Consider the following 20,669-nt stretch of genomic DNA (forward strand, 5'->3'; position numbering starts at 1 on the left):
ATCAGAAAATAGCTGTACTAACATTGACCTTCCTAATGTAGGGACTCATTGGTTCATTACATTTTCTGTGGTTATGAGTGATAGAAAGATGACAATATCCCCTATCACCTACCAAACGGTTTCCCCTTTAATATATTACAGCAAACGTTCAGGTAGGTCACTAAGTACCGCTCCAATACCCTACTAACTATGCACTTTAAAATTGAGAAGTTCAACTCAAATGTAATGAACATTGAGAGTGAAATACTGATGATGATGATGATGATGATGATGATGATGATGATGATGATATCATTGTTAGGTGGTCCTTAACAGTATGTAATCATTATTTTAACACCGCTACAGATAGTTGAAATGACCGGTCCGTCAAAGAGTAGACCACTCAAGATTACGTGCACGGAATATAAAAACGTCATAATAAAGGTTAAAAGTTTAGAGCAGTTCAAAGAACGACGTTTTAATCATGGCGTCTGAAGTTGGTGATCACGCTCGTGTAGCTATTATTGGTGCTGGCGCTTCTGGTTTAACGTCTATCAAAGGTTGTTTGGAGGATGGACTTGACCCTGTATGTTATGAGAGATATGATAAACTTGGTAAGTACGTTATCAGGAACAATTATTAAATGCTCTGTAACATAGCTGTGATGCTGTTCATATCTGAAAATTTAATAATATTGCTGCCTGCAGACGATGCAGGACTAGGGCGTTAACGTTGTGCTGAAAATCACGTTCTTTCATTGTGTGCATTTACTGTATATATTCATGCGACGAACACGATCCTAACGCATTTGGTGTTCAAGGCCATTGCAAAGAATGCAAGTTGTATGTGGCAAGCTGTCATTATTCTCATATGGGTCCCGTTGACAAGAGACTGTATTTCTCAGCCATACAATGCATCGACTTATAAAACTGCTTGGGGCTGTTTACTTTTAATGACATACTTTCCATAGGTTTTTCTGACACGTAGGTGATAAAAAGGTCATACCTATAGATTTAAATCGGCGGCTGGGTTAAGTATGGCGTTCTTTGCAGCTAGGTTAGAATTGGGTGTAAATAGATATTTCTGCTATGAGACGTTCTGACAAACAATAAACCAGTACAAAAAATGCAATCCTTAATATCTGGGAGATGTAACATATGTATGTATGTATGTATGTATGTATGTATGTATGTATGTATGTATGTATGTATGTATGTATAGTATACTATAGTATAGTATAGTATAGTATTGTATAGTATAGTATAGTATACATACATGTGTGTGTACTGACACGCCTACGTTAGTTGAAAAACTACAGTAACAATGGCAATGGGAGTTATACATATCAGCTTTACGACAATCGTAAGCAATTATTAGGGTTTGGTAAAACAGATGAGACATAGTTTCAGTTTGTGTCAGGAGAGGGCGCTGTCTCTATTCCTTTACACTTCATCAGATTTGGTATTTCATGCATAGCCAATATGGTTAGGAACAACAATCAAATGTCTTGCTTCCCTAAAGTATAACATCTGCCAACAGTCCTAGATAGTTTATATTGATAAAAAATACAAATGTAACACAATACAGAGTAGACACTGTAAGAGGTGTTTATATGTATTATTTGTATTGTGTCTATCTCAACATGAACTTTGTGATCAACCGTACAGATCTGTATACAGCATTTGCAAACTGAGACAGAATCTTTTGTAGTTTGGGGATATTCTCTTTGGCAACCATGTTAGAATTTTGAAAAAAAAAGTAATTATAACAGCAAATTAGTTTCTATTTGTTTTAGGTGGTCTGTGGAGTTATAACGACAACGTACTTCCGGGTCAGGGTGCTGCTATGTACCGTTCATGCTGCTCTGTCATCAGCAAAGAAATGCTTTCATTTTCTGATTTTCCACTTCCAAAAGAATGCACGCCCTTCCTGCCTCACAAAGTGGCAGCCCAGTATTTTTCAGACTACGCAAACCATTTTGATCTTGAGAAGTACATCAAATTTAACACAAGCGTGATGAATATTGAAAGAAATCGTGACGATGGTAATGGTCGATATTGGAAGGTGGTGATTAAAAACCAAGATGATTCGGTGAGCGAAGAATACTTTGATTACGTCATGGTATGTATTGGGATGTTTAATAAACCGTTTACACCTGATTATCCTGGATTAGATACATTCAAAGGAATCAAGATTCATGGAAACCAATATCGAGATGCAACAAAATTTACAGACAAGAAAGTCGTTGTTGTGGGTAAGTATATAGTTTGTTTGTTTGTTTGTTTGTTTGTTTGTTTGTTTGTTTGTTTGTTTGTTTGTTTGTTTGTTTGTTTGTGTGTTTGTTTGTTTGTTTGTTTGTTTTTTGTTTGTTTGGTGATGATGAAGAGTTGGATTTACTGCAGAATTGTACTACGTACTTCATTGAGAGGGAAAAAGTGTTTTTTAGACTTGTACATAAAATATGCAAATTAACACACGGCATACTGTAAAACTCCTCTCTAGTTAAAGGATGTAGGGGACCCTTCAGTAAGTACTGGAGAGAGTTGAGGGAAGATCACTTTTTTCCTAATTAGTTATTACGGAGGGCCGTATTTTAGAATGTGGGATTCAACGAGGGTCACATTTTGCTCCGAGTTGTTGTTTTGTGAATGTTAGCATTAATTTGTGATTTTGGCATCTCATCGCTGTCAGCCTTTCTACATGCATCCCACTGTTGCTAAATCAGCCAGGGTCCATCAGGGATTATGTAACATAACGTGCAGTATCTAACCTTGAGTGGGATTTAGGGTCTTATGTGTAACATACTGAGGTATATAAATCAACGAAAAAAATTAGCACCTAAAAGCAATTAAGGTATTGTTTGAAATATATGAACAGGGAGAGGGTCTTGCTTCAGAGACGGGGAATTGAGAGAGGATTCTTTTTTAAACACGAGGGAACCGGGAAAGGTAGTAAAATCAACCCGGAACTGATTTCCCTCACCCCTTTATAATTACTGAAGTGTCCCTAATGATGAATCAGATGGAGAGGTTTGTACTAATGGTGATAATGGTGATGGTGGTGGTAGCATAATGGCAATTGTCTAAAAATATATTCAACTTACTTCTCAAACTGAGCTACCTACAAGTAGTTTTAACCCTGGTTCTTATCGATTGAATAACGAGAGAACTATAGGCATTGACTAGTGTGATCAGTTGAGTGTAAATTGTCAAAGGAAAGATTAATGAGAACATGTGGTCTTAGTATACGATAAGTTTTAACTTCTCTGACGATATTATTTAAGTTAATTCATTACCGATGATTTTATCTTTTACTTTACCCATTCATACAGAAGATTTATATAATATCATTGATTAATGTAAACACTTCCTTAAAGGAAGGGTGTAGTTAATAAAGGCCAGAAAGAATTTAGAAGGAGAAAAGAGGCTATTCTAGATTTGGAGGCATAACTGGTGAACCATAAATCTATTGAGCTATTCCCTGTGGGCTCCTGTGATCCGCTTCGAGTGGAAGCTGATCTTGCATTTAGCTAGCCGAATATTCCCTACAATTAATGTTTAGTGTGAAGTTCACAGACTGTGACTTTACCAGTTTTTCTGGTGGTGGTCGAGGTGGGGAGGTGATGATGATGATGGTCTTGGTGGCGATATGTGATAGGTGATGGTGGTGATGTTGATGATGATAAAGATCATAGCATAATATCTTTACAGGAGGAAGTAATACTGCTGGTGATGTAGCAGGTGACATTGCAAGAGTTGGTGATGAGGTAAATGATAAGTCGATCAATATATAATTTTTGTACAACGTGATGTATTGATGTTGATTGTTTAAGTCTTCATATACTTTGCATAATAGGTTATCAATGTGAAAAACAACATTACACGTGAGTATTTGTTTTTAATACGCTGCTGTATAATCTACAAATGACAAGTTTAAAGTCGTTAACTAATCATTTGATTTGTATGCCGGTATAGTGGTTGAATGGCAGCTTGACGATTGCATTGATTGATTGTTTGATTGATTGATTGATTGATTGATTGATGGAGTAATCATTTTATATTTAATTAATTAATCGTTAAGATAATTGGAAGGTCTGCTGCGCAATAGGTTGATTGAGTAATTAATACATTTGAGTGAATAGTTGGTGTTTGATTACTGACAATGAATGTAGGTCCTGTTTGTTTTGTAAATTTGCATTTATTTACTTATTCATTCATTCATGCACTATGTGGACGTATCACAATGATTTAGATGTATATGTTATACCCAATCTGCCAAATTGCCCAATTCATGAAATGGGTTGGTAAGTTTACCCAGTTCATGAAATAAACAATCGTGTTGCCCAAGTTATGAAGTGGGTATTGTAAGATATGCCCAGCACATGAATGGATCATCTTTGATAGGACACACACACAAAAGAATAAGAATGAAACAACTTTATTATCATGTATTTATAAACTCATCACTTCACAATTCTTATTTTATTATAATTCAGTGTATCTTGTGTTTTTAATAAATTAAAGTTCGATAATCAAAACTCTTTAATTTAATTTGGCCTCTTATAGATCGTAATCAATACTGTCATTTGCACAAGGTTGACCATTCCATGAACTGGGCCAAGCTACATGTACATTTCATGAATTGGGCAATTTCACGGACTGGGTGTAACATATATCTATATATACCTGGCCCATAATAGGTGTTACACGTTTGATAAGAACAGTTTTATGGCCGCTTGATGTGTACATGAAATGCCAAGGGAATTTGAAATTTATTTGTGAACTATGTAAAGTGGCCATAAAACTGTTATTATCAAATGATGAGATAAAATACAAGTCTCAATACTTCTAACATGCTATACCAAGTGTTCTTAATCCTATTCATTGTTTCATTTCCCTGTTTGTAACAGGTTCTGTTCATCCACGGTCTGGTGTCAGCAGTTGTATTAAAGTGAATCAGTATTATTTTTACTAGGTCTATCTGAGTATGAGAAATGGTACATACTGCTTACCACGGATTCTTGCCAATGGATTGCCCTGGGACATGCAATTCCTTACAAGAAATAACTTTCAGAAATCAAAGTCGAAGTTTACGTCCATGATTGATGGCATATTCAGAACGAGAATCCCAGATTACAAGATGTTTGGTTTACAGGTATGATGACAAAAACAAATAAATTGACCACCACCACCACCACCACCACCACCACCACCACCAACAACAACAACAACAACAACAACAACAACAAGAGCAGCAACAACAACAGCAACAGCAGCAGCAACAACAGCAATAACAACAACAACAAGAATACCACTACCACAGCACCACCACCACCATCACCATCAACCACCACTAGCAGCACCAGCTACACCAGCAGCATCACCATCACACCACCACCACCACCACCACCACCACCACCAACATCAACAACAACAACAACAGAAACAAGATCACCACCGCCACTAGCAGCATCACCACCATCACATCACACCACCACCGCCACTAAAATCACCGCAATTTGTAATTTTATTATATCATATTATATTATATTATGTGAAATTAAAATGACAAATACACCACCTGCCATGCACATTTTAAAGCCCCTTTTTCTCTTTCTACCTTCACAATAGAACACCCAAGGGATTTTTGAAACTCACTCTTTAATGGCTAATGGTGGGATACAAGACCTAATAGTCCAAGGACGAATCACACCAGTAGACAGCATTCAGGAATTTAAAGGAAATGACGTCATACTGACTAATGGGAAGATCCTGAAAGACATCGATGCTGTTATTTTTGGAACAGGATACGATTATTCCATACCAATGGTAGACCAATCTTTAATCTACGGTAATATATATTATCTAACAGAAAACTTTTTCTTTTAATTTCTAAATTTACCAAGTGAGTTCTTATTCCTAATGCTAATACCACGGGTATTCATCATTCTGCAATCAAGTCATTGTCAATCTTTTACTTTATAAATCACAAATGTTGCACGTCTGCAATGGAATGGCTACTCCTTTTTTATTTTTTATTCATAAAAAAACTTTACTATGTTTTTTAAATTAGAAAAATATAATAGGAAAAAATAGAAACTAAATCCTTGTTTGTAACTCAATAAATTGTAAAACTTTAAAAATTGGTTAAAATATTTGTAATTGTAAGAAAACTTTTATATACTTTTTTTTTATCTTTTTGTAATTTATTGAGCTACAAACACGTATTTGATCAATGTTGTTTCTGAGTGCTTTTTTTTTCAAGTTGGAAACCATAGCAGAATTGTCTAACCAAATTGAAATAAAAAATAAATTCACACTTGTCTTCCTTATGGCCACTTTTTAACCTTTTATTTTAAAAAATGCTCGATGATACCCTGATTTTTGAAAAATGTTTACTTAAAAGTTAAAAAAAAAGGTAAAAGCCAAAATTACTTCCGAGGTGCTTATTATATTAACGTGATGTGGTATCCTGGAATATTTCAATATAAATTGGTAAACGGAGTCCTACACGTGATATAAGTTGGTAGACCTGAGACAGCATTGGCAATACTTCACAAATGATTACAAACATGCGACACACTACTTGACTGTTGGTTCATTCATATAGATAATACGTACAACACATCTTTCACACAACTTTGATTTTTACGAATTATGTCTTTTGTTCTCACAGTTTTTCCAGTGACACTGGTCTAGCTTGTATCTTCACGTCACTTTGCGTAAGACCTTGTATTGTCAACATTCTGTGAATTGTTTTCCTAACAGTAAAAGTTGTTAAGCCTATATATATGTAGATATTGGACAACGAGAAAATATATTTTTTTTTATCCCCAACAGATGAGTCCAAGAATGTCAAACTGTACAAGTACGTATTTCCGGTAGGATCACAACACCCTGAAAGAATTGCAATGGTCGGAATGGTTGAATTCTTCGGACCTGTATGGCAAATGACTGAAATACAAGCTAGATGGGTAACGAAAGTATTCACCGGGAAAGTAAAATTACCTGACAAGGAGTGCATGCTGCAAGATATTGAAAAGAACCCAAAGTATGTCGGTACAAGACCTCAATACGTGAGTATACATTTACACTAGATATATATAGAATATTCCTGACTATTTCGATAAACCGTAGTCTATATGTGAACATGTCAGTTAAATATTTAACCCTGAAGATAAATGTCAAGGTCAACAATGTCAAGGTCAAGTTCTATATTTAACTGAATACAAACCTAAAGAGCTATTAATCAATATGTTGAATTAGTACAACAATAAATTAAACACGTCTTTGTTTCGGAGAAAATCATATCGTGTGAAATAAAAGGAAAGTGGTTCGTGTCTTGTTGAGGCATGTTGGCTCACATATCAAGTTTGTGCAAGATAGAGGTCAAAGCAAAGGTCAAGTTAAGAAATATTATTATTTATTGCCTAGTCACAAACTCCGTAGCAGCAATGCTGAAAAGTCATTTAATGTTTTCATAAAATGTTGTACCAGTACACTGATTAGATCCCATTTCTTACGACGGCTTAGGTGTTATTATGTATACATGAAATTAAACGTTTAGCAGTTAGTTTTAGGTTTACGATGAGATGTAACTGTAAGTGTACAGTTACCTTCAGTTAATAATAAAATTAACAATGTGAATCACAGGTGATGCATTTGGTGTTATTTCGTATACAGAATAACTACAAATTGTACTTACCCTGAATAAAGGCATTATAGCAAGAACTCTAGTCGGAAAAGAACTAAAGGAATTTGGGTAATTATTAACTACCCCCCCCCCCCGTCCAAACATATTTGAAAATAGGAATTGCACTTTCGGTGATAAAGAGACTCATATGGACGCCTTTGGTGTCCAAACTATGAAATCTGAAACAAGATAGTCATTTCTCAGACGACCAGAATTTTTCTAGTGTTAAAATGAAATAGTGACAACCCTAAAGTTATGAAGATGGTTTTTGTAGACAATTTCTGAAATTCACCAGTCTGTATTGTTTGCTTGTTCGTGGTGGGGTGAAAACTCTTGTATTAGTTAAAGCAGTATTTGTATTTGAATCTTCATCTGGCAATAATTAAATGACTTGATCTGTTAAAGGTGCTACTCCACCCATACATGGATGATATTGCAGAATTCATTGGTGCAAAACCAAACTTCTGGAAATTATTGTTCTCTGACCCAAAACTGGCATATTTATTTGAGTATGGTCCAATGGTTCCTTATTGGTACCGGTTGCAAGGACCCGATGCATGGTCTGGTGCAAAAGATGCAATCCTTAATGCCTGGGAGAATACAAAGTATTCTACAAGACGTTATCGTTCAAAGGAGGAAAGCTAAGATGTATGTATGTATGTATGTATGTATGTATGTATGTATGTATGTATGTATGTATGTATGTATGTATGGACACTTCTGAGTGTTTAAAAAAATAAATTTATACATGTTCATGGTTGCCTTGTGACCAAAGATGATAATCGGCATATTGTTCGTAGATTATTTACTTAAAATACTAGTGAATAACTACATGTACATATGTACAGTGGAAATATTGCTGATAATTATAAGGCGCTAAACTAAATATTTTCATACTCTCTCTTCCTTCTAGAAATCGTGATATTGTGGACACATTTCTCAACAAGAAGAAGGCCGAGCTGCTGATAGTTAGGACAGGTAGCTCTACGTATGAGATAAACAGATATATTGAACTTATAGATTGTTGTGCAGTTTTCTTATTGACAAACCTGTAGTGAATTTTTAACACGCAAGTTTATTTTTAATCATGACCGAGATAAAAGATTGAGCCCTTAACAATAAATTGAATAGAAACCAAGCAATATTGTGTCACCTACAAAGAAAACAGATCATGTCACACCGGGTTTGCTACTCAACAAAACTACTCCTGGTTACATCACTGTCTTGACTAACAGTAAACCCTCAACTCGTTCACTTTGCTCAAATAACAAAAGTCTACTTCATGTACCCAATTGTAATACAAAGTCATACTGTCAGCATGCATACTCGCGAGCTATGCTAGTCTTATGGAAAGGTATATCACTTGAACATCGTTCTTCACCAACTGTCGATACCTTCAAGAAGGGCTTTCTAACTTTCCACAATGATTTACTTTTTTTCCTGTTCAGCACCATAGAACATTGCGTCGTATTGGGTTTTGGCGTTAATACAAACTCTTTTGATTGATTGATTGATTGATTGATTGATTGTTTGATTGATTAACATCGATTCTTCAAATCAACTAGTTAAGTATTATTACAGGGCTCTTAACAATGAATTATTTAATATCTAGTTTACTTTACAATTTTTAATTAGTATTCATGCGATAACACTTCTCTTTCATATTGTATTGAGATAACCCCTTGTACATCATATATATGTTTAGTGTTTACTGTGTTTGGTGTTTACTGTGTTCGGTGTTTACTTTGTAATGTATCGATTCACATTTGTTCATAAATTGCATTGTCTACAGATGTAATAAACTAGGTGAGTTCCCAAATACAGACAATAGTATCATATAATTACCCAATGATATAAAATAAATATATCTAGACATTACATCTGCAACTATCTTGACCACAGTGTATGACCTAAAACGTACATCTTGACCACATATAAGCGATTGATATGACTGGACAACAACTCTGGCAATCGTGGTATCGTGTACTAAGATAGACACAAACTAAAACTATTGTTGTTTGGTGTGGTACACAAATGGGTTACATTGTGTCTTTGTTGTGTGAATCTTCTCAACCTGTAATAAAGATAGTGCTAACATTGTATGTCTTATGAAATGTACTCTGCAAGATCACAGCATGTCCTGTCTTGATGACCAGACTGGTTTCTAACCCAAACCAGTCCGGTAAAATTCCCTCAATCAGCACACATTCCTGTGTTCCTCCTACAGCGTTCATAGAAACATGATTATGTTGTTGTGTCCCCACATGATTTAGTTTCAAAGGGCTTGCTGTGGAGTCCTGGTTGGACATTGGACATCGAAAACAGCTGTACCAAAGAATATATAATGAGCGGTAACGACAGCCCATTATTACTAGTTACTTGTGCTTTTATTCTTAGCTCACTATGCGGTTGAAACATAATTAACATCTTTCGTCAGGCATTGACTATATTGTGAGTCGTAGCATTGAAGTATACGTCCATGGTCTTAGCGATACTGTATAGGAACTAGACTACGAATGTCCCAAAATGTCACCTTGCTTCGAGTACAATTGACAAATATCCATCCAATACCTACAACTCACAACAATAGGCACTGTGTTAGTTTGTAAACTGAGACTTCGGTTGCCAGAGTAGCATGAATTCATTTATGTAATCTTATATATAGACATTCATATTGTTTTTTTGAGAGTTGGATTAACATGAATCTGTAATCTTTTAATCTCCTACTATGTAGGATAAGAAGTAGATTAATGCATTTGATACTGTAAGAGACAAGTCATTTATAAGTCAAAATGGAAAACATGTTTACTGTTTTACGCTTGTATGACATTTTTTATTTGCTCTGGCTTGTATGAGTTGATCTTTTGTGCTTAGAAGCAATAAACCAGAGAGGAATATAAAACCCACTTCTATGCGAATTTTGTCAGCCTATACAAGCATAAATAAATACACAAACTATTGTAAACATTCGACCAGGCGTCACATTTAACATGCAAAAACACGTAAAAATTTAAACTATTACTAAATTAAGGATTTATTTGCAGTGACATATATTGTTTGTTGGACCTCATAATTTTTCATAACATGGAGGATACTGTAATGACATTAAACATACTTGTTCTACAGATGTGATGGGTTACGTATGATTTGTTTCTTACAAAGTAGGAAGACATCATCATAGGTCGGCTAGATTTTGATTGGTTATATGCAAAACTTGCTATGCTGTTATTTACATGTCATGAAGGCATGGCATGATTGGTTAGGCTTACATATGAAAATGGTAATTTGCATATATAGTAAGATTTACCTACGTATGACGTGTAGAATGTTACTAAGTACGAACAGCTGAATTGCATAATTCATGATTTTACTCAATTAGTCTTGTCTGGGTTGTTGGTTGCTGAGCGTTTAAATCGCTTGCCTCTTAGCAGTGAGGTCGTGCTTGGAATGATTCCATGTGGATTAAATTTACCACGCTGTAAGTAAGAAGATTGTCGGTCAGGTTGGCTATAAAGAACAACGCGAGTTTTCCACAGGTACTCCGATTTCCTCCTACACTAACATTGAACCTTCCTCATGACAATTGGCAACGTATATGTTGGATCGTAAATAATCAAGTAAATATATGAATAAAAATAAAATAAAATAAATTAGGGACACGTCCGCATTGGTTGATTACATTTTCTGTGGTAATAGAAAGATTGCAATACCGCTACAGGCAGCTTAAATGACCGGTCCGTCAAAGAGTAGACCACTGAAGATTACGTGCATGCCAAAAGTAAATGTTAAAGGTTTAGAGCAGTTCAAAGAACGACGTTTTAATCATGGCGTCTTAAATTGGTGATCACGCTCGTGTAGCTGTCATTGGTGCTGGCGCTTCTGTTTTAACGTCCATCAAAAGTTGTTTGGAGGATGGACTTGACCCTGTATGTTATGAGATATATGATAAACTTGGTAAGTACGTTATCAGGAACAAATACTAACAAATACAGGAAATGTGACTGTGCACTCATACGCTTACGTTGGCGACTAACATTTCAATAAATATCCCATGTGATCAAGATAAGGTAAATATATTGACACTTAAGATGGCGTTAGCATGGTGCTGCAAATCGTGTTCTTCCATTTTGTGCATTTGCACTTCTCAACGACCCACAGCATGTTTATTTGGCGTTATTGTAAAAAACATAAGTCCTGGTCCTACATTCCAAATTTGATAACAGTCCAAATTCCATCCGTGATATTCATATTAATGCGACAGTCATCATGCCAGTCACATTCACACGCAACCTCGGAGTTACATTTGACAGCACCCTTCAACTTCGAAAATACATTGTTAGCACCTGTAGATCTACTTCCACATCAGACGTATCGGACAAATTCGACAGTTCCTGTCTACAGAAACTTGCCTCAAATTAATTCAAATCATATGGAGACCGGTCATTCTCACACTCATCTCCCACATTATGGAATCATCTCCCCCTTGACATTCACACCCCACCTACTGTTGATATCTTCAAAGCCAAACTCAAAACTTATCTATTCCAAAGAGCATTCATGTGAACTGGGAGCGCCATTGGTCATCTTTTGATGGATATCAGGCGCTTTATAAATCTGTGTTTATTTATTTTATTTTGCTTCATGTATAGGATCTGTCCAGTTTGGGTATTATCTATTTCACAACCAATTCAATGTGGACATTTAAGAATATTACCTTCAAATCCATGTAATTTCGTATCTACACTGATGATAAAAAAGAGCTCAAGTTCTAAAAAGACTTTTCTAGTACTTTGTAATTTTAAGGATTTATTTGCAGTGATATATATTGTTTGTTGGACCTCATAATTTTTCATAACATGGAGGATACTTTAATGACATTTATCATACTTGTTCTACAGATGTGATGGATTGCATATGATTTATTTCTTACCATTTCGCATATTTAATTACATGTGTCATGAAGGCATGGCATGATTGGTTAGGCTTACATCTAAAAAATAATTTGCACAAGTAGTGAGATTTACCTACGTATGACGTGTAGAATGTTGCTAAGTACGAACAGCTGAATTGCATAATTAATGATTTTAATCAATAGTCTTGTCTTGGTTGCCGGTTGATGAGTATTTAAACCGCTTGCCTCTTACCAGTCAGGTCGTGGTAGTAATTAAAATAAAATAAATTAGGAACACATTCACATTGGTTGATTACATTTTCCGTGGTCATGTGTGATAGAAAGATGACAATATCCCCTATCATCTACCAAACAGTTTCCCCTTTCATATATTACAGCAAAAGTTCAGGTAGGTTACAAAGTACCGCTCCAATACCCTACTAACTATGAATTTTATCATTGTGAAGTACACCAAGTTCAACTCAAACGTAATGAACATTGAGAGAATTACTGAAGATGATGATGATGATGATGATGATGATGATGATGATGATGATGATGATGATGATGATATTATTGCTAGGAGGTCCGTAACAATATGTTATCATTATTTTAACACCGCTACAGGCAGTTGAAATGACCGGTCCGTCAAAGAGTAGACCACTACGTAGACGGAATATAAAAACGTCATAATAAAGGTTAAACGTTAAGAGCAGTTCAAAGTACAATGTTTTAATCATGGCGTCTGAAGTTGGTGATCACGCTCGTGTGGCTGTTATTGGTGCTGGCGTTTGTGGTTTAACGTCCATCAAAAGTTGTTTGGAGGATGGACTTGACCCTGTATGTTATGAGAGATATGATAAACTTGGTAAGTACGTTATCAGGAACAATTATTAAATGCTCTGTAACATAGATGTGATGCTGTTCATCAGTCTCTTGTACAAGCAAAGTTCATGGCAGCGTCATATCTGAAAATTTAAATCTAGTACTGCTTGCACATGGTGCACGCGTTTATGCAAGCATGACTAGGGCGTCAACATGGTGTATAAGGCTATTGTAAAGAATTCAAGTTGTATGTGCCAAGCTTGGGGCTGTTTACTTTAAAAAAAGAAAGAAACTATATGTATGTATGTATGTATGTATGTATGTATGTATGTATGTATGGTATGTATGTATGTATGGCATGTGTAGTATAGTATAGTAAAGTATAGTATAGTATGGTATAGTATAGTATAGAATAGTATAGTATAGTATAGTATAGTATAGTATAGTAAAGTATAGTATAGTATGGTATAGTATAGTATAGAATAGTATAGTATAGTATAGTATAGTATAGTATAGTAAAGTATAGTATAGTATGGTATAGTATAGTATAGTATAGTATAGTATAGTATAGTATGTATACATACATGTGTGTGTACTGACATGCCTACGTTAGTTGAAAAACTACAGTATCAATGGCAATGGGAATTTATACATATCAGCTTTACGACAATCGTAAGCAATTATTAGGGTTTGGTGTAACAGATGAGACATAGTTTCAGTTTGTGTCAGGAGATGCATATCCAATATGGCTAGGAACAGCAATCAAATGTCTTGCTTCCCTAAAGTATAACATCTGGTAACAGTCCTAGATAGTTTATGTGTTACTGATAAAAAAAATACGAATGTAATACCATACAGAGCAGACACTGTAAGAGGTGTGTATATGTGTCATTTGTACTACTGTGTCTATCTCAACATGAACTTTGTGATCAATCTTACAGATCTTTATACAGCATTTGCAAACTGAGACGGAATCTTTTGTAGTTTAGGATATTCTCTTTGGCAACCATGTTAGAATTTTGAAAATAATAATTATAATAGCAAATTAGTTTCTATTTGTTTTAGGTGGTCTGTGGAATTATGATGACAAAGAACTTCCAGGCCAGGGTGCCGCCATGTACCGTTCATGCTGCTCTATCATCAGCAAAGAAATTCTCTCGTTTTCTGATTTTCCACATCCAAAAGAACGCACGCCCTTCATGTCTCACAAAGTGGCAGCCCAGTATTTTACCGACTACGCAAAACATTTTGACCTTGAGAAATACATCAAGTTCAACACAAGCGTAATACATATTGAAAGAAGTGACGATGGCGATGGTCGATATTGGAAGGTGATTCTGAAAAACGGAGATGATTCGATGAGCGAAGAATACTTTGATTACGTCATGGTATGTATTGGGATGTTTAATAAACCGTTTACACCTGATTATCCTGGATTAGATACATTCAAAGGAATCAAGATTCATGGAAGCCAATATCGAGACGCCACAAAATTTACAGACAAGAAAGTCGTTGTTGTGGGTAAGTATATATTTAGTTTCCATTAAGTATTTCGATTTGTTATGATGGGTGAAGAAATGGAATTACTGCATAATTGTCATATTTTTCAGAGAGGACAGAATACGCTCTAACCTTGAGTTTTCTTTAAGGCCTTATGTGTCACATATTGAGGTATATTATAAATGATTGAGTCAGTAATGAAAACTTTAGCACTTAAATGCTGTAATTAAGGTCGTTGCCGTAATAACGCATGTTTTGAAATATGTGAACAGGGGAGGATCCAATTTCACAGATAGGGTCCTTTTTTTAACCACGGTGGAATCGGGAAAGGTAAATATTTTGCATCAACCCGTGCCTGATTTCCGTCACACCTTTATAATTACTGAAGTGTCCCTAATGATTATTCAGATGGGGATGTTGGCACTGGTGATGATCGTGGTGGTGGTGGTGGTGGTGGTAGTGGTGGTAGTGGTAGTGTCGTGGCAATTTCGTCCTCTTGTCTTAAGATATATTAAATTCACTTCTCAAATTGAGGTACAAAAGAAATAGTTTGTTTTAACCCTGGTTCTTATCGGTTGAATGACGAGAGAAATATAAACATTGACATATTGTGATCAGTTGAGTGTAAAAGTGTGAAAGAAATGATTAATGAGAATATGTGGTTTTAGTATACGATAAGTTAGACTTTCACAAGTTGGTTATTATCGAGGAAGTCATTCTTTACTCTATCCAATCAAAGAGAAGATATATGATATCAGTGTTTAATATAAACATTTTCTTAAAGTAAGAGTTTGGTTAATAAAGACCAGAATTTAGAAGGAGCAAATAGTTTTGGAGTGGTAACTGGCTAACCATAAATTTGAACTATTCCATATGTGCTCGTGCGATCCGGAATGAGTGGAAGTTGATGTAGGGTGTAGCTATCTGAATATTCCCCACAACGTTTAGTGAGATATTCACAGACCGTGACATTAGTAGCAGCAGCAGCAGTGTTGTTGTTGTTGTTGTTGTTGTTGTTGTTGTTGTTGTTGTTGTTGTTGTTGTTGTCGTCGTCGTCGTTGTTGTTGTTGTTGTTGTTGTTGCTGCTGTTGATGATGATGATGATGATGATGATGATGATGATGGTGATGGTGATGCTGGATGTTGGTGGTGATGAAGATGATAAAGATCATAGGATATCTTTACAGGAGGACGTAATACTGCTGGTGATGTAGCAGGTGACATTGCAAGAGTTGGTGATGAGGTAAAATGTAATAAATAGTCGATGAATATATAATTTTTGTACAACTTGATATATATATATTGTTGATTGTTCAAGTCGCTACATACTTTACATAAAAGTTTATAAACGTGAAAAACAACATGAAATATGAGCAGTTCTTTATAAAATGCTACTGTGTAACTTATAAATGACAAGTTGAAAGTCGTTCACTGATCATTTGATTTATTGATTGTATAATTAAAATTAATTAATGCATTCATTCATTCATTATTTTGTCAGGTCGATCTGTTTGCCAATATAATGAAAACTTGGTGGATGCATTGATTATGTGATCGATTAATCATTTAAAAATCAATCAATTAATTGCTCGCATAACTGGTCAGGATGTCGGGCAGTTGGTTGATTGATTAATTGATACATTTGAGTAAATATTGTTTGACTACTGACAATGAATTGGTCTGTACGTCATGTTTATCAGTGTATTTATTTATTTATTTATTTATTTATTTATTTATTTATTTATTTATTTATTTATTTATTTATTTATTTATTTATTTATGCTCTGCGTGGACGTATCACAATCAATTTAGATATATACCTAGCCCGTAATAGGTGTTCGCAACAACGGCCGGTACCAGACCATGGACAAATAGAACCTATTTCAAACAGGGAAAGTAAACAAATTAATTGGATTAATAACACTTGGCTCAGCATTTTTGAAGAGTAGAAACTTAAACTACGCACCATGGTTTGATAAGAACAGTTTTATGGCCCCTTGATGTGTACATGAAATGCCAGGGAAATTGGAAATTAATTGTGAACTTAGTAAAGTGGCTATAAAACTGTTATTATCAAATGGTGGGATATAATACAAGTCTCAATACTTCCAACATGCTAAAACAAGTGATCTTGATCCAATTCAGTGTTTCCTTTCCCTATTTGTAACAGATTCTTTTCATCCAAGGTCTAGTGTCGGCAGTTGTATTAAAGAGAATCAGTATTATTTTTACTAGGTCTATCTGAGTATGAGGCATGGTACACACTGCATATCACGGATTCTTGCCAATGGATTGCCCTGGGACATGCAATTCCTTACAAGAAATAACTTCCAGAAATCAAAGTCTAAGTTTATGGCCACCCTTGATATCCTGTCCAAAACGAGAATCCCAGATTATAAGATGTTTGGTTTACAGGTAAGATGACAAATATAGATAGATAGACCAACACCACCAGTACCACCACCACCACTACTACTACCAGAATAATCATACTTTTTCACTTTATTATATTATTATTTCAATACTTATGTGAAATTGAAATGACAAATAAAGCAGCTAACATGCATATTTTAAAACCTTTTCTCTCTCGCTGCCTCCGAAATAGAACACCCAAGTGATGCTTGATTCTCAATCATACCTGATTAATGGTGAGATGCAAGACCAGATAGCCCAAGGACGAATCACACCAGTAGACAACATCCAGGAATTTAAAGGAAATGACGTCATACTTACTAATGGGAAGATCCTGAAAGACATCGATGCGGTAATTTTTGCAACAGGATACGATTATTCCATACCAATGGTAGACCAATCTTTAATCTATGGTAATGTACAAGTTAATTCAATGTGATAAAATATCTACCTAATTTACCAAATCAGCTGTTGTTCCTAATGCTTTTATATGATGATAGAACCACAGGTATTCATTATTCTGCGATCAATTAATTGTCAATCTTTTACGAGTGATAGTATGTGGTGACAATGTTGAAGTCTACAATGGAATAAATTTGTAAAGTGGCCATGTAAATGACAAATGGGTATTCATTTTTCATTTCTTCTATTCATAAAACAACTTTACTATGATCTTATATGTTGTAATGTAATGGACAATACATGAATTGAATTGAATTGAATTGAATTGAATTGAATTGAACTGAAACTTTCTAATAACAACCTGTTTACTACAAAAACCCACTCAAACAGGTATATAAACGTTCTGATCAGAGCTTTATCAATTGATAGGTGTGATTCAACAAGTCTAAGGACTTCTAATTACTCAAACGTTCAATCCAAAAATGATGACAATGCAACCATGTTAGACATTGTGTGAAAAGTATAGTCTATGTGAAAACATTAGTCATTAATCACATATCATTGACACTTCTTTTCCCTTCACTCTGTCTCTCTCTGACGATGTCAATGAAAATAAGTGTAACATGTATCAGTGATAGAGTATGCATTAAGTACAGACAGACTGTTATAATGTACCATTCCCAATAGTCGTTTATTTAGTGGAGACATTGTTTCTAATAATGCCTCATTGTGTTTGTTAGTCCCCATCCGGACTTCATTGACTTGTGGATTGGGTTCCGTCTGTCCGTCCGTCCATCTGTCCATCCGTCCATCCGTCCGTCCAGCCAGTTTCTTGGAGATGCCTGGACCAATTTCTTTCAAACTTAGAACAGGGGCAACATGCTATGGCATACATATGCACGACAATTTGTTTTATGATACGATCCAATATGGCCGCCTAGCAGCCATTTTGTTTGCGAATTTTCCCTGTCCAAAGCCATAACTCAGACATGCTTGAACAGATCTCATTCAAAGTTGGTATTAGCACAGTGTTCTATGACATACATGTGCATATCCATTTTCGTCGTGATACAATCCAATATGGCTGCCTGGCAGCCATTTTGTTGGCACAGTTTTCATGTCCAAAGCCATAACTGAAACATGCTTGAACAGAGGAGTGATATCAAAAACAAACATATGAGGCCAAACAACATTAATCAGGTTTGAAAATGACAACATAAACTGCCAGTTCCTTAAAAGCCAACAATGTCATTTTCAATGACTTGTGTCTGGGATAACACCAACTGTTTCCGGTCACATTGAACGTGTCGTCACTGGTCACCGTGCCTGAAATGTTTGCGAAACATTGTCATCTTGTAATACACACTTATGCAATTACTATAGACTCTTGTATCACAGCATTTGCAAAAGGAGAGAAAAAGACTGTTGGTTCATTTATATAGATGATACGTACAACATATCCTTCACACAACTTTGATTTTTGTTGCTCTTCTTCCAATGACACTAATTTAGCTTGCCTTTTCACACTGCTTTGCTTAAGACCTTATAGCGTCAACATTTTGTCGATTTTAGCGTAAAAGTAGAGGTTTTTAAGTCTATATGTATGTAGATATTTAACAACGAGAGCATATTTTTCTTTATTCCCAACAGATGAGTCCAAGAATGTCAAACTGTACAAGTACGTATTTCCGGTAGGATCACAACACCCTGAAAGAATTGCAATGGTGGGAATGCTTGAATTGTTCGGACCTGTATGGCCAATGGCTGAATTACAAGCTAGATGGGTAACGAAAGTATTCACCGGGAAAGTAAAATTACCTGACAAGAAGTGTATGCTGCAAGATATTGAAAAGAATCCAAAGTATGTCGGTACAAAATTTCAATACGTGAGTATACATTTACACTAAAACCAGAAACAAACCAAATATTCCCGACTAGTTCGATAAACAATAGTCTTTGTGAAAAGTTAAATGTATAAACGAAAAAGACCAAGTTTCATTTTGTTTCACCCTCAAGGTAAATGTCATCGTCAACAATGTCAAAGGTCAAGTTCAGTATTTATTGAATGCATTCAGTAAACATAACAAGCTATGATTCAGAAGTGAAATGTTGCATTAGTATGATAAACCTGCCTTTCTTTGTTTTGGAGAACATCATAATGAGTGACGTAACTGGTAGAGTACACTTACCTTCAGTTAATAAAATAAACAACTTGAAATTACAGATGGTGTTATTGAGTATACAGAATAACTACAAAATTCACCTTACCGTACGAGAAAAGACAATGTAGAGAGAACTCTAGTAGATAAAAGAACTAAAGGGATTTGGTGATTATTAAACAAAAAAGTTATTTGAAAATAGAAATTCCACATTCCCTGATAAAGAAACTCATATGGACGCGTTTGGTGTCCATACTACGAAACCATTTCAAAGTGAAACAAGTTAGTTACTTTTCAGACCACTAGAATTCTTCGAGTTGTCTGAGGTTACTTGCAATATAAAAGTGACAACGTACAGTTGTGAAGATGGACTTTGTAGACAATTTCTGAAATTCACCAATCTGTATTGTTCGCTTGTTCGTGATGAGGTGAAAACTCTTATATTAGCTAAAACAGTATTTGTATTTGAAAAACTCCATCTGATAATGATTTGATCTGTTAAAGGTGCCACCTATACCATACATGGATGATATCGCAGAATTCATTGGTGCAAAACCAAACTTCTGGAAATTATTGTTCTCTGACCCAAGACTGGCATATTCATTTGAGTATGGTCCAATAGTTCCTTATTGGTATCGGTTGCAAGGACCCAATGCATGGGCTGGTGCAAGAGATGCAATCCTTAATGCCTGGGAGAACACAAAGTATTCGACAAGACGTTATCGATCAAAGGAGGAAAACTAAGATGTATGTATGTATGTATGTATGTATGTATGTATGTATGTATGTATGTATGTATGTATGTGTGT

At 35.3% G+C, this 20,669-nt stretch overlaps 2 protein-coding genes across 4 annotated transcripts; both read left to right on the top strand.

The window, feature by feature from the left end:
- The first annotated feature begins 458 nt into the window (after positions 1-458).
- LOC144448415 (flavin-containing monooxygenase 1-like) lies at positions 459-10,532 on the top strand. Of its 3 annotated transcripts, none has more exons than XM_078138655.1 (8): positions 459-593; positions 1,759-2,233; positions 3,690-3,745; positions 4,954-5,133; positions 5,610-5,829; positions 6,819-7,054; positions 8,077-8,319; positions 8,585-10,532. In XM_078138655.1, exons 1-7 carry the CDS (start codon positions 552-554, stop codon positions 8,314-8,316), a joined length of 1,449 nt encoding a protein of 482 aa, XP_077994781.1. In that variant the 5' UTR covers positions 459-551; the 3' UTR covers positions 8,317-8,319; positions 8,585-10,532. The 3 variants fall into 3 exon arrangements, with proteins under 3 accessions (XP_077994781.1, XP_077994780.1, XP_077994782.1); XM_078138654.1 differs by having other exon boundaries at positions 1,775-2,233; XM_078138656.1 differs by lacking the exon at positions 4,954-5,133 and having other exon boundaries at positions 1,775-2,233.
- A 2,768-nt stretch (positions 10,533-13,300) lies between these two features.
- Positions 13,301-20,604, top strand: LOC144448662 (flavin-containing monooxygenase 1-like). Its single transcript, XM_078138939.1, has 8 exons — positions 13,301-13,430; positions 14,453-14,908; positions 15,296-15,358; positions 16,075-16,130; positions 17,123-17,302; positions 17,541-17,712; positions 19,352-19,587; positions 20,365-20,604. Exons 1-8 carry the CDS (start codon positions 13,301-13,303, stop codon positions 20,602-20,604), a joined length of 1,533 nt encoding a protein of 510 aa, XP_077995065.1.
- The last annotated feature ends 65 nt before the right edge of the window (positions 20,605-20,669 follow it).

Source organism: Glandiceps talaboti, chromosome 17, assembly GCF_964340395.1.
Source record: "Glandiceps talaboti chromosome 17, keGlaTala1.1, whole genome shotgun sequence".
Lineage (NCBI taxonomy): Eukaryota > Metazoa > Hemichordata > Enteropneusta > Spengelidae > Glandiceps > Glandiceps talaboti.

Coding starts and splice junctions, on each gene's coding strand:
- LOC144448415 (XM_078138654.1), top strand. CDS start 464: ATGGCGTCTGAAGTTGGTGATCACGCTCGTGTAGCTATTATTGGTGCT. Junction 3,746..4,953: donor TTGCAAGAGTTGGTGATGAG/GTAAATGATAAG, acceptor TATTTTTACTAG/GTCTATCTGAGTATGAGAAA. Junction 7,055..8,076: donor TCGGTACAAGACCTCAATAC/GTGAGTATACAT, acceptor GATCTGTTAAAG/GTGCTACTCCACCCATACAT.
- LOC144448662 (XM_078138939.1), top strand. CDS start 13,301: ATGGCGTCTGAAGTTGGTGATCACGCTCGTGTGGCTGTTATTGGTGCT. Junction 15,359..16,074: donor TGGTGGTAGTGGTGGTAGTG/GTAGTGTCGTGG, acceptor ATATCTTTACAG/GAGGACGTAATACTGCTGGT. Junction 17,303..17,540: donor ATAAGATGTTTGGTTTACAG/GTAAGATGACAA, acceptor ATTAATGGTGAG/ATGCAAGACCAGATAGCCCA.